This window comes from Oncorhynchus kisutch, linkage group LG28, assembly GCF_002021735.2.
Source record: "Oncorhynchus kisutch isolate 150728-3 linkage group LG28, Okis_V2, whole genome shotgun sequence".
NCBI lineage: Eukaryota > Metazoa > Chordata > Actinopteri > Salmoniformes > Salmonidae > Oncorhynchus > Oncorhynchus kisutch.
Window position 1 is genome coordinate 4,924,846 of NC_034201.2, and position 13,577 is coordinate 4,938,422.

The 13,577-nt window shown below is 44.1% G+C and overlaps 1 protein-coding gene across 1 annotated transcript in view; it reads left to right on the forward strand.

Moving 5' to 3' along the window:
• The window catches only part of LOC109883598 (phosphorylase b kinase regulatory subunit alpha, skeletal muscle isoform), a 28,214-nt gene extending 14,744 nt beyond the window's left edge, over positions 1–13,470 (forward strand). Inside the window, exons 13-32 of the mRNA XM_020475628.2 lie at positions 2,160–2,238; positions 2,541–2,675; positions 2,877–2,986; positions 3,083–3,227; positions 3,336–3,414; positions 4,847–4,917; positions 5,470–5,634; positions 6,017–6,093; positions 6,196–6,341; positions 6,463–6,616; positions 6,925–7,004; positions 7,146–7,224; positions 7,366–7,495; positions 7,739–7,840; positions 8,014–8,117; positions 8,290–8,334; positions 11,869–12,030; positions 12,174–12,227; positions 12,422–12,622; positions 12,861–13,470. Of these exons, the coding sequence (XP_020331217.1) occupies positions 2,160–2,238; positions 2,541–2,675; positions 2,877–2,986; positions 3,083–3,227; positions 3,336–3,414; positions 4,847–4,917; positions 5,470–5,634; positions 6,017–6,093; positions 6,196–6,341; positions 6,463–6,616; positions 6,925–7,004; positions 7,146–7,224; positions 7,366–7,495; positions 7,739–7,840; positions 8,014–8,117; positions 8,290–8,334; positions 11,869–12,030; positions 12,174–12,227; positions 12,422–12,622; positions 12,861–13,034 (2,292 nt within the window). The 3' untranslated portion in view covers positions 13,035–13,470. The remainder of the gene's footprint in view (positions 1–2,159; positions 2,239–2,540; positions 2,676–2,876; positions 2,987–3,082; positions 3,228–3,335; positions 3,415–4,846; positions 4,918–5,469; positions 5,635–6,016; positions 6,094–6,195; positions 6,342–6,462; positions 6,617–6,924; positions 7,005–7,145; positions 7,225–7,365; positions 7,496–7,738; positions 7,841–8,013; positions 8,118–8,289; positions 8,335–11,868; positions 12,031–12,173; positions 12,228–12,421; positions 12,623–12,860) is intronic.
• The last annotated feature ends 107 nt before the right edge of the window (positions 13,471–13,577 follow it).

Below are 13,577 nucleotides of genomic sequence, written 5' to 3' on the forward strand. Positions count from 1 at the left end.
GAAACCATATTTCGCACCCTTTCCCACCTCCCTAGGGTTGCTTTTTGTCAGATGGTGAATGGTACACATTCTCAATTGTCTCAAGGCTTAAAAATCTTTCTTTAACCCGTCTCCTCCCTTTCATCTACACTGATTTGAAGTACATTTAACAAGTGACATCAATAAGGGGTCACAGCTTTCACCTGGATTCACCTGGTCAGTCTATGTGGTGGAAAGAGCAGGTGTTGTTAATGTTTTGTACACTCAGTGTCTATACAGTATGTTGTTTGTATGTTTGTGTTGGCCTTTGTGGATTGTTTCTTTGTATGGGTTGGGATTTAGCTGAGATTATTATTTACAGAGTCAAGTATATTTGTCCAGGCCTCAGTTGTTCCTTGACGAGCACCATTCATTCGCTCTGTTGATAATTCTGATGTTAGAGCTTCTAATAGTAACTGTATCCACTGGTGAATTGGGAGAGAGTGAGGTGATTACCATCTAAGAGCCAACGTTTTTCACAGCTGTGCTGCCTACCAGCAGTAATCGTCTCTGATTGACTGAGAGATTCAAGAAGCTATCATTGTTAAGTAACATAATAGATGCAAAGCATTGAATATTTATATTCATACACTTCAAAAATAATTTAATAACTTTGCCCCAGAAGCATTCAACTGCAGGTCACTCATATGGAGGAATGTGCCTACCTTATTTAGGGGACAAAGTGAACAGTTGGGGCCAATCTCATCGTAAAATGTTTCCTTGCTGTTAAATACAGTCTGTGAACAAATGTTAATGTATTTTTTGATCATTTATTTATAAAGCCTATTCGGTAGTTGGGTTTCCCAAGGGACTCCATAGCCCAGCATAGCTGATATCTAAGTTGTAAATACAGGAAAAAGAATTTGCCTGGTAATGTGTTTGTGTCTTGCAAATCTTGGAATTTTCTCAAGCCATTACTGTCCATGATATCGGTAAGGGTACATATTCCACATTTGGAAAATGTATTTATTAAGCCCTTTTGACATCAGCCGATGTCACAAAGTGCTATACACAAACCCAGCCTAAAATCTCAAACAGCAAGCACTGCAGATGTAGAATCACGGTGGCTAGGAAAAACTCCCTAGAAAGGCAGGAACCTAGGAAGAAACCTAGAGAGGAACCAGGCTCTGAGGATTGACCAGTTCTCTTTTGGCTATAACAGTACATGGCCAAGATGTTCTAACCTTCATAGATGACCAGCATGGTCAAATAAAAGTAATCGCAGTGGTTGTAGAGGGTGCAACAGGGCAGCACCTCAGCAGTAAATGTCAGTTGGCTTTTTATAGCCGATCATTCAGAGTTAGAGACAGCAGGTGCGGTGTAGAGAGAGGGAGTCGAAAACAACAAGTCTGGGACAAGGCAGCACGTCCAGTGAACAGGTCAGGGCTCCATAGCCGCAGGCAGAACAGTTGTAAATGGAGCAGCAGCACGACCAGGTGGACTGGGGACCTCAAGGAGTCGGGCCATGTAGTCCCGAGGCATGGTCCAAGGGCTCAGGTCCTCCGAGAGAAAGAGAGAGAATTAGAGGGAGCCTACTTAAATTCACACAGGACACCGGATAAGACAGGAGAAATACTCCAGATATAACAGACTGACCCTAGCCCCCTGACACAAACTATTGCAGCATAATTATTGGCGTCTGAGACATGAGGAGTCGGGAGACACTGTGACGCCGTCCGACTATACCCAGACAGGGCCAACCAGGCAAGATATAAGCCCACCCACTTTGCCAAAGCACAGCCCCCACACCACTAGAGAGATATCTTCAACCACCAACTTACCATCCTGAGACAAGGCGGAGTATAGCCCACGAAGATCTTCCCCACAGCACGAACCCAAGGGGGGCTCCAACCAGGTCTTATTGTGAAATATTGGAGTATGAGCATGCCATTTTGATTGGGGTGAAATGCTAGTGCCTGGAAATATACGTTCAAGTTTGGTACGGATAGTCCTACTATGTTTTTCCTTGTTTGCAAGTTTGTTAATTTTATTCAGGCTCGCTTACCTTGCTACATACATTTTGAAATAGCACTATGGATTTTTTCCCAAAAGCCAGAAGGGAGAGTATTTGGTTATTTCGGATAAATGTATACAATGGAAACTGACAAATTCTCAGTTGATTTCCATGTCCTTTTTTTTAGGGTTTTTTAGCCCCAGGAGAGATTGATCCTCTGAACAGACGGTTGTCCACTGTATCCAAGCCTGATGTTGTGGTTCAAGGTAAGATGATTACATCAGGCAGTCTGGAAGAAGAGAAGATATTGACCTCAGCAGGAGAATACACATATTTGTATTCATGTGTACAGTAGGTGACTGTGATAAATTGCAGTACAAAAGATGCCATTTGGAAGAGATTGTGCCTAACTGAGTCTCATAAATCTGCTACAGTGATTGAAATAATACATTCTCTTGGTGTTAATTGTTTTAAAAATGACTTATATCATACACTAGAGACTCCTTTAGCTCTTGAGGTTCCTTCAAACTAGACAAAATTGAAGTGTTCTTGTCTGATTTGCTTTCAGTGTCCATCTTAGCTGGGACGGACCACATCAAACATCTGTTGATGAAACAAGGGATAGATGCTGATACCTTGGAGGACATCCATCCTATCAGAGTCCAACCCTCCAGGGTGTTGAGCCACATCTATGCAAGGCTAGGTGAACTGAACACTACACCTAGAGATGAACTAAAAGGATAAAGATACAGCCTAATGCTTGTGCTAATAGCTTTTGTTGTTTATGATGTTAATTTGACTCCTTGGCTTTAAGAGCCCATTTATGCGATGTGTAAGCCAGATTTAGAAATATAAATGTATGCCATGATTGTCCCAAAAACTATTCATACTGTTGGCCATGCAGGTCGCAACCAGAGACTGGGCCTCACTGGAAGACCATACAGACGCATTGGCACTCTGGGGACATCAAAATTCTACATCATCCGTGACACTGTCTTCTCCTTCACCCCTCAGGTGAGATGAAGCCCTGTCAGGACATGTTGTGTGTTAGCTACCAGCTGTTGATTACACTCAACACGGACATCTCCCTGTCTCTCTTGTTATGTCCAGTTCATTGATCATCAGGAATTCTACTTGGCGTTGGACAACCACATGATATTGGAGATGCTGCGCAATGACCTTTCCTACCTGGCTTCCCGCTGGAGAATTACCGGCTGTCCCACGGTCTCCTTCCCCATCTCATCCAATATGCTCAGTAAGTCATTTGACCTGACCACGCCCCATCATGACTCTGCAGCCTAATCAAATAGTATACCGTACGTAACGTCCTCCTGACAATCCACTCTCTGGAACTCTATTTCAGCTGATGACCACAAAGAGCTGGACCCTGCAGTACTAGCCGTTCTGAGAAAACTGCAGGATGGTTACTACGGTGGAGCAAGGTGAGGTGTTCCTGATAGAAGAATGGCTAATTAGATCGTGGGATTGAGTTCCACCGACTGGCCTATTAGAATGATCAACGTCAGTGTCAAAACCAGAAAAGGACATTTCCTAAAGGGAAATGTGTGGTCTGGAGGTATTTAATGGTTGTGAAACAGCGTTAGTGACGGCAGAAAGTAGTGGTGTAGGGATTAGTAGTAATAGGGCTTTCGTAGGCTATGTGTATGTTATAGTGAGTTATTTTAGGGTGGTTGGTAAGTGTGGAGTTATTATAGTGAGCTAGTATAGTCGGCTAGAGTGAGTACTCTGAACAACGTTTTAGTTTGAATTATTCTGATAGTTCTGTGGACATGATTTCAGTTTAGACTTTATTCCGCCATTGAAATAAATGGCGACGCAACAAGCTTTATAGGTTATGAAGTGTGAGTTAAAGCAAAAAGCTGTAGTTGAGCAATCTAAGTTGAGTCGGTCTGCACATTTCAACATTGGGTTGGTGTTTGTCGTTGAAACGGATCAAGAGCAGTGGCGAATCTAACATTTACCTACGGAGCTTTTACGCAAGTGTTGAATGGATATAGTTTAAAAAGCACAAATAATATCAACAATACTTTGATAAGCAATATAAATTGGGTCAATATGTTGGTTTGGAGTATGCAGCATAAATGGTTCAAGAGCAGGGGAAAATCCAAATCCATCCTATTGTAGCCTATGGAGAGTTTATACTAATATAAAATGGTTGTAGATGAAAAAGTATAATCAGTATAAAAATGATTTTGACAAGCAATCAATTGGGATTAATTCAGCACATTTTAACATTGTTCTTGAACTGTTTACGGTTAAAAACACTAAACCAATTCTAAAATATGCAGACTTAAACAACTTACATTGCTTGTCAAAAGTGTGTTGATACTACTGTATGTATACTTTTTGAACTATAACCATTTTACATTTGCATAAAAGCTCCATAGACTTCAATGGTAAATGTGGACACGACGCCGGCAAATCAAAATATTTTCCATTGAAGCCTATGGAGCTTTTATGCAAATGTAAAATGGTTATAGTTCAAGAAGTATACATACAAATCTGAATACAAGCACCCTATTCCAGTTTTCAAGTTTGAATGGCGTTTGTAGCTTAAACGGTTAAAGACCAGTTACGACCGGAATTTTTACGATTCGAACCAATGAACATTGAAATCCATTGAGAGTTATGCAAATATGGTTGTCGTGTGAAAACTGTAAGTAGCATCAAAAAGTTGTTTTCAAGCACACTGAAGACAGTCAGCCTGCACACTTTAATGTTGTTTTGGTGTTGGTAGCTTTTATAGTTTTGGCACTACACGTGGCAGCGGAAAGCAAATAATAATAAGAGTAATTGTCTTGCTTTCAGCAAGCACACCTAATGACGTTGGTTGCTCTTCCTCTCCTCATGCAGGGTTCAGACAGGGAAACTGTCCAAGTTCATGAATACTTCCTGTTGCTCTCAACTGTCCTTCATGGACGATGGTGAGCAGGGTGGTGACTACAGTGGTCACCATGACAACAGTGTCTGTGTGGTTACAATGCTGTTGAAGCTGTGCATGGCCTGATAGTGTAATGATGTTAGGGAGATGGGCTAGTGTGGGTAAAGCCTAGGAAAATGACTTTTGTCTCAGGCAAAACTTCGCAAGATCCTAAAGTTCATCTCTAGCAAAAGAAATGTCTGAAAAAAATAGGTTTACCTATTTTCACATTGCCGTAAACCCTTGTCAATACAACAACAACAACGCCTGTTTTGATTGTAACCTTACCCTGTTGTCAATTCCCACACAACTAACCATCTTAAAATCTCCCTACCATCTCGTAAAGGAAACTGAATTCCTGATTGTCTGTGACCTTTTTTTCTTACATTTGACATTTCTTCTGTATATTACTGGAGTCTTCGTAGCTGACTGATAACAAGTCAGCTAACTGACAGTGTACTGGCTGGCTGCACGTGTCGCTCATTTTGTAAGCATGCTTATAGATTCCTTGAAAGATCATTTACCTGTGCGTGCGCGTGTGTCCCACTCTTTTCAGAGGTGGATGACCTGGCTCAGTATCTGGACCAGTTGCTGTCTATACCGAAACACAGCGAAAAGATCAGCTCCCATAAAGGCGGTCTGAACCGCTTCCGGGCGTTGGCCAGAAAGACCTGTGAGATGGTCTCACTGGTGCACAAAGCACGGGAGCTCGACATCCACAGTGAGCCGCGTGCCTTCTACTCTTCTACTCTTCTACTCTTCTACTCTTCTACTCTTTACCATCTGTCGTTTTGTGGAGGACCTTTTTGTTGTTGTTATTTTCTTGAAATGTATTTCAGATAAACCACACACACGCACACGCACACACGCACACACACGCACACGCACACACGCACACGCACACGCACAAACACACGCACACACGCACACGCACACACACACACACACACACACACACACACACACACACACACACACACACACACACACACACACACACACACACACACACACACACAGACAGACACAGACACAGACACAGACACACACACGGTCACCATCTGGGTATCATGACAATGTTCCTCTGACCTCTCCCTCCACAGACGTGCACATGTACCTCCCAACCAAACTGTTTCGCTCCCGTCAGCCAAACCTCCACCTGGTGGATGTGGATGGCAGGGTATGGCATTGTACCTTGTGAATGTCATGTCTGCGGATTGTTAACCAGTATGATGTTGTATCCACACAACACTGAGTTGTGCACCGTGTCTCTGTCTCCCAGGGCTCCAATGCCACACCTCCAGCCCAGATGAATCTGCCCAGGGACACGACTGGAGCTATAGACTACCAGGCCCTGGTGCAGGTGCTGAAGCAGACCCAGAACCTTCAGGATCAGGCCGACATCCTCTACATTTTCTTCAAAGACAAGTAAGGACCCATTCTAAACCACAAATTCCCTATACCCAATGAGTGGTTGGTTTTGCTGGTTCATACTAGCTAGGTAGATTTTGTAGAGATGGGCTGATTTGTGTTTGTCTGTGTGTGTCAGGGGTATGGACTGGGACACTAAGCTGCACGGTAAAGGCTCCACTGTTAGACGGCTGCTGAGCAGTCTGTACGACAAGGCTGGGAACCTGAAACACTGGGGCCTCGTCCGCATGATCTCTGGCATGCTCCGGAAGAAAGTGGAGGAGCTGGATGAGGTATCTATCCACTCACTGCCCATCTCACTGTCACACCACACCATTGATAGGACTGGTTACACTTGAACTCAGTGTCGGAAATTAGCCGCAGAACCACAGACACATTTCAAATCCATTCATAACGGTTTATCATCCTTACTCATTTTGATTCATGCACTGTTATTTAGGTTAGCCAACATACATGGTTGATCAAATCCAAAGTTCTTAAATGACAGGAAGGTAGTGCCACGTCTCAGGTGATCAGATATACCATTCCAATGTTTTTTTGACCTCTGAACTTTTAGGTGTTTTTTTTGCTTTGTTGATAGGCCTGTTCAGATCTGCTGGCCCACCAGAAGCACCTGACAGTGGGTCTCCCCCCCGAGCCAAGGGAGAAGACCATTTCAGCGTGAGCTCACCGTCCTCAATCCTTCACACACCTGGCACCCTCATGACAGTATTCAGCATATATTTTTAGAAAGAGACCAAATGGAGACAAGACAGAAACAAGCTCTGCTTTGTGAGTGATGTTGTCATTGTATCCACATAGCCCCATGCCCCCTGACAAGCTGGCAAAGCTAATTGATGTGGCCAGTGAAAATAATCTGACCATCGCCATTCTCACTCAGGTAAGGACGATATGAACGCCCGTGGCTCAGATATTCAAATTATAATTCTGAATGTAATGGTTACTACTAGTCCCAGCGGTATGTTAAGTATTGATTTGTGCCTCAACGTGCTGTAAGCTGGTGTTTGTGTTCCCGCTGCAGGAGATTATGGTGTTCCTGGCAATGTGTATCCGCACCCAGCCAAAACTCTTCAGTGAGATGTTCCGTCTCAGGATCGGACTGATCATCCAGGTCATGGCTACTGAGCTGGCCCAGTCTCTCAACTGCTCTGGTGCGCTGACATAGCACTAATGCTAGGGTCAGATGTTACAACCTTCAGATTGATTTTAGTGATGGTTCCTTCCATTATGTTATACAGTATACGATGCCATCACTACATTAGACGTTTGCAGACAGTCGGGCACATTTTTAAAGCAACCATTTCTATCATTTATATGTGATGTGTCTCTTTGAGATGTAAGGTCAGAGGAGGGAACATGTAGAAATAAGTGTGTATTCTCTGTGCGTGTTCCAGGCGAGGAGGCCACGGAGTGCCTGATGAACATGAGCCCTTCAGAGCTAAAGAACCTCCTGCACCACATTCTCAGTGGGAAAGAGTTTGGGCTGATGAAGAGTGGTGAGTGACAATGGCTTCGATCATTGTTGATATTAGTAGCTTACTGGAGAGCTGCTCAAAAACCAGCACGTACGTTTTCTCCGTTTCATCTTACTTGTATTTTGTCAAGTAGCCATTTTGTCTGTGGTGTTCTTTATTTTAAGTGGATAATTGTTCCCACTGTATATTTGCAGTGCGTTCGGGTGCAACAGGTACAGACTCCATTGCCATCCAGGATATTTCGCCTAACTCTAAGAGTGTGGGCGGGAGCAAACATCAGAGTAAAGTGAGGAAGCTGGTGAGGACACTATACTGTGTTATGTATGACTGCATACAGAAACAGTAAACATGACAGAGATCCAACAGCCTCCAACTGCATGGTGATCTATGTAATCAATACAGACATACCATTGAAGACGTACTAATGTGCCCACTGATCGATTTGCCTTTTTACCTTGTGTTTTTTGCAGTCCTTATCCGTGCATTCCCTTGACATCGAAAACATTGAATCAGGGGTGAGTGGCTTGGGTCAGTGAGTACAGAAAGTAGAGATTGAGCATGCACATGTACACGTGTGCATATACACGGAGTGTACAAAACATTAGGAACACCTGCTCTTTCCGTGACATCCCTTACTGATGTCACCTGTTCAATCCACTTCAAATCAGTGTAGATGCCGTGAGACCATTGCGACATGAATTGTGCACGTGTGCCATTCAGAGGGTGAATGTTTAAGTGCCTTTGAACGGGGTATGGCAGTAGATGCCAGGTCCCAGATGATTGCGTACCCTTTAGAAAGATGCGCAAAAAAATACTAAATTATACAATACAAATATTGTATGTAAAAAATTATATATATTATTTTATACTAATACAATTGCTCAGGGAAAGAGATTTTGTTTTCAATACTCCAGCACCCTCCCCTTGCGAGGATGACGGCACGTTGGGAGGATAGAACACGTTGGGAGGGATCTTGGATTATTCCTCCATACAGAATCTTTCCAGATCCTTGATATCCTTCGCCTGCACTTATGGACTTGCCCTCTTCGAGTCAAATCACAGGGTTGAATTTTTTACGTAAGCAAAAGCAAAAGACAACTTAACATTTATATACATTGATGACATCACACTTGCTCAGACCCACATCTTCCGACAGTATCCACACCCAATGATCATCAAATCAAATGTATTTATATAGCCCTTCTTACATCAGCTGATATCTCAAAGTGCTGTACAGAAACCCAGCCTAAAACCCCAAACAGCAAGCAATGCAGGTGTAGAAACACGGTGGCTAGGAAAAACTCCCTACAAAGGCCGAAACCTAGAGAAGAACTAGGCTATGAGGGGTGGCCAGTCCTCTTCTGGCTGTGCCGGGTGGAGATTATAACAGAACATGGCCAGGATGTTCAAATGTTCATAAATGACCAGCATGGTCAAATAATAATAATCACAGTAGTTGTCGAGGGTGCAGCAAGTCAGCACCTCAGGAGTAAATGTCAGTTGGCTTTTCATAGCCAATCATTAAGAGTATCTCTACCGCTCCTGCTGTCTCTAGAGAGTTGAAAACAGCAGGTCTGGGACAGGGAGCACGTCCGGTGAACAGATCAGTGTTCCATAGCCGCAGACAGAACAGTTGAAACTGGAGCAGCAGCACGGTCAGGTGGACTGGGGACAGCAAGGAGTCATCATGCCAGGTAGTCCTAAGGCATGGTCCTAGGGCTCAGGTCCTCTGAGAGAGAGAATTAGAGAGAGCCTACTTAAATTCACACAGGACACTGGATAAGACAGGAGAAGTACTCCAGATATAACAAACTGACCCTAGCCCCCCGACACAAACTACTGCAGCATAAATACTGGAGGCTGAGACAGAAGGGGTCAGGAGACACTGTGGCCCCATCCGATGATACCCCCGAACAGGGCCAAACAGGAAGATTTATAACCCCACCCACTTTGCCAAAGCACAGCCCCCACACCACTAGAGGGATATCTTCAACCACCAACTTACCATCCTAAGACAAGGCCGAGTATAGCCCACAAAGATCTCCGCCACGGCACAACCCAAGGGTGGGGGCGCCAACCCAGACAGGAAGATCACGTTAGTGACTCAACCCACTCAAGTGATGCACCCCTGCTAGGGACGGCATGAAAGAGCACCAGTAAAGGCAGTGACTCAGCCCCTGTAATAGGGTTAGAGGCAGAGAATCCCAGTGGAGAGAGGGGAACCGGCCAGGCAGAGACAGCAAAGGCGGTTCGTTGCTCCAGAGCCTTTCCGTTCACCTTCACACTCCTGGGCCAGACTACACTCAATCATATGACCCACTGAAGAGATGAGTCTTCAGTAAAGATTTAAAGGTTAAGACCGAGTCTGCGTCTCTCACATGGGTAGGCAGACCATTCCATAAAATGGAGCTCTATAGGAGAAAGCCCTGCCTCCAGCTGTTTTCTTAGAAATTCTAGGGACAATTAGGAGGCCTGCATCTTGTGGAGCTCTATAGGAGAACAATGATCCATTGGATCTGAATGATCCAATGTTGACCTAAATGACTAATGATGATAAATACAATCCACCTGTGTGTAATCAAGTCTCTGTATAAATGCACCTGCACTGTGATAGTCTCAGAGGTCCGTTAAAAGCGCAGAGAGCATCATGAAGAACAAGGAACACACCAGGCAGGTCCGAGATACTGTTGTGAAGAAGTTTTAAGCCAGATTTGGATACAAAAAGATTTCCCAAGCTTTAAACATCCCAAGGAGCACTGTGCAAGCGATAATATTGAAATGGAAGGAGTATCAGACCACTGCAAATCTACCAAGACCTGGCCGTCCCTCTAAACTTTCAGCTCATACAAGGAGAAGACTGATCAGAGATGCAGCCAAGAGGCCCATGATCACTCTGGATGAACTGCAGAGATCTACAGCTGAGGTGGGAGACTCTGTCCATAGGACAACAATCAGTCATATATTGCACAAATCTGGCCTTTATGGAAGAGTGGCAAGAAGAAAGCCATTTCTTAAAGATATCCATAAAAAGTGTCATTTAAAGTTTGCCACAAGTCACCTGGGAGACACACCAAACATGTGGAAGAAGGTGCTCTGGTCAGATGAAACCAAAATTGAACTTTTGGCAACAATGCAAAACGTTATGTTTGGCGTAAAAGCAACACAGCTCATCACCCTGAACCAACCATCCCCACTGTCAAACATGGTGGTGGCAGCATCATGGTTTGGGCCTGCTTTTATTCAGCAGGGACAGGGAAGATGGTTAAAATTGATGGGAAGATGGATGGAGCCAAATACAGGACCATTCTGGAAGAAAACCTGATGGAGTCTGCAAAAGACCTGAGACTGGGACGGAGATTTGTCTTCCAACAAGACAATGATCTAAAACATAAAGCAAAATCTACAATGGAATGGTTCAAAAATAAACATATCCAGGTGTTAGAATGGCCAAGTCAAAGTCCAGACCTGAATCCAATCGAGAATCTGTGGAAAGAACTGAAAACTGCTGTTCACAAATGTTCTCCATCCAACCTCACTGAGCTCGAGCTGTTTTGCAAGGAGGAATGGGAAAAAATGTCAGTCTCTCAATGTGCAAAACTGATAGAGACATACCCCAAGCGACTTACAGCTGTAATCGCAGCAAAAGGTGGCGCTACAAAGTATTAACTTAATGGGGCTGAATAATTTTGCACGCCCAATTTTTCTGTTTTTGATTTGTTAAAAAAGTTTGAAATATCCAATAAATGTCGTTCCACTTCATGATTGTGTCCCACTTGTTGTTGATTCTTCACAAAAAAATACAGTTTTATATCTTTATGTTTGAAGCCTGAAATGTGGCAAAAGGTCGCAAAGTTCAAGGGGGCCGAATACTTTCGCAAGGCACTGTAAGGTTAGCAGGTAAAACCTTGAAATCAGCCCTTGCCTTAACAGGAAGCCTGATGTTTCTAATGCTTGTAAGACTCTGCCCCATCTAACTTCAGATCATGTTGTTTGTTTTTTTCTATATTTTAATAATAAATAAAAGCAAGTTTTCCCCTGGTGTGCTCCAGCGGTACAGACTCCCATCCATCGAGTCGTTGCAGAGCGCAACAGAAAAGATGGCGGTGAGAGACAGCCGCCATGGCCAGTGGTTACGTAGGAGACGTCTAGACGGAGCCCTCAACAGAGTCCCTGTTGGCTTCTACCAGAAGGTCTGGTCCATCCTCCAGAAGGTGAGATGCTGTGGGCGACGGGTGCTGGTACTCTTTGCACAGTAGTCCAAACACTTTGTTCTAGCTGGTACATGTATAATTAGCATCCGTGAAACTTGTTTCTACCTGGTTCATAGATGTAATTGCCCTACTTTATTTTTCAGTGTGACGGTCTATCTATTGTGGGGTGCATTCTCCCAGCGTCAACCACAAGAGAGGTACGCCCTAAAAGATCTCCAGGCTGAGCCACATCAACTTCACGTTACTCCTTCATCTAAATGATTTCACCTTCCTGTACTCATTCAAGCACATGCTCACCTCTGAACCAGATTTGTTCAATATCACACTACATGATGCACTATCTATTTCCTATCCACCTCCCCTGGGGGGGGGGGGGGGTTGTTGATCACAGATGACCCCCGGTGAGATCAAGTTTGCAGTGCACGTGGAGACGGTGCTGAATCGCGTGCCCCAGCCAGAGTACCGCCAGTTGCTGGTGGAGGCCATACTGGTGCTCACCCTGTTGGCCGAGGTGGAGCTGGAGAGCATCGGCAGTGTCGTCCATGTAGATAAGATAGTCCACATGGCCAGTGAAATGTTCTACCACGACCAGGTCAGTCAGTGGCCATACGGTAGTCTCACCTCTGCTGGCGAAACAGACCACTGTTCTTTCAGCATTGATTTTCACAGTGGAACATGTTTATTGTACATTGTTTATTGTGCTTGTTATTCAGTTACATTTACTATTCAGTTACATTTCCTGTAAACCCCCACATGTTAAAGGACATTAAATAGCACATTGTCTTTGCAATGTCATTCTTACATTGTGTCCATATTCCCCTCTTCTGCAGAAAGTGCTGGGGGCTGACGACACCCTTCTGGAGAAAGATCACTCCAATGGGATCTGCAGGCTGCTGTATGACAGCGCCCCTAGTGGCCGCTACGGCACTATGACCTACCTCTGCAAAGCTGTGTGCACCTACGCCCAGGACTTCTTGCCAAGCGGTGCATGTGCCATCCAATGAGCTTCTATTTGTCTGTGCCCTCCAATTAGCTAACAGCAACACATATTGTAGTAGGGATCAGAACCTGAGAAAGGCTGATTTTTATCTAGTCACCCAACCTTTTCATCATGGGGTTTAATTTGTTTTGATATATCTCAGCAAGCCTGTGCCTGACATGAACAATAGCTATGAGGGGTCCCAGTATTTTAAATACTAACTTCCTCTGATATGACAGATTATTCTCAGAAAAATGAATGAAGCTAGGTTTCCAGACTTGTTATTCACAGCAGGTAGATATTTCTTACCATAAAGATGGTGCACTGTGATTCTATGTCAGAGTGAGTGGTTGTCGCAACACTAGTGGTAGTGCTGCTTTTGAAAATTATAATTTTCCTATTGTGATGTGACAGGTGTACTGTATGGATCTTTGATTAATACAGTATAGTGGCAATCTTCATCTTGTACACTTTGTGAGTGACAGTGCTTCAAGGCCCTCTCATAGACAACTCGTATGATGCAATCTGACAATTATTCATGAGTATGAATGATGCTTTAACCTGCCGA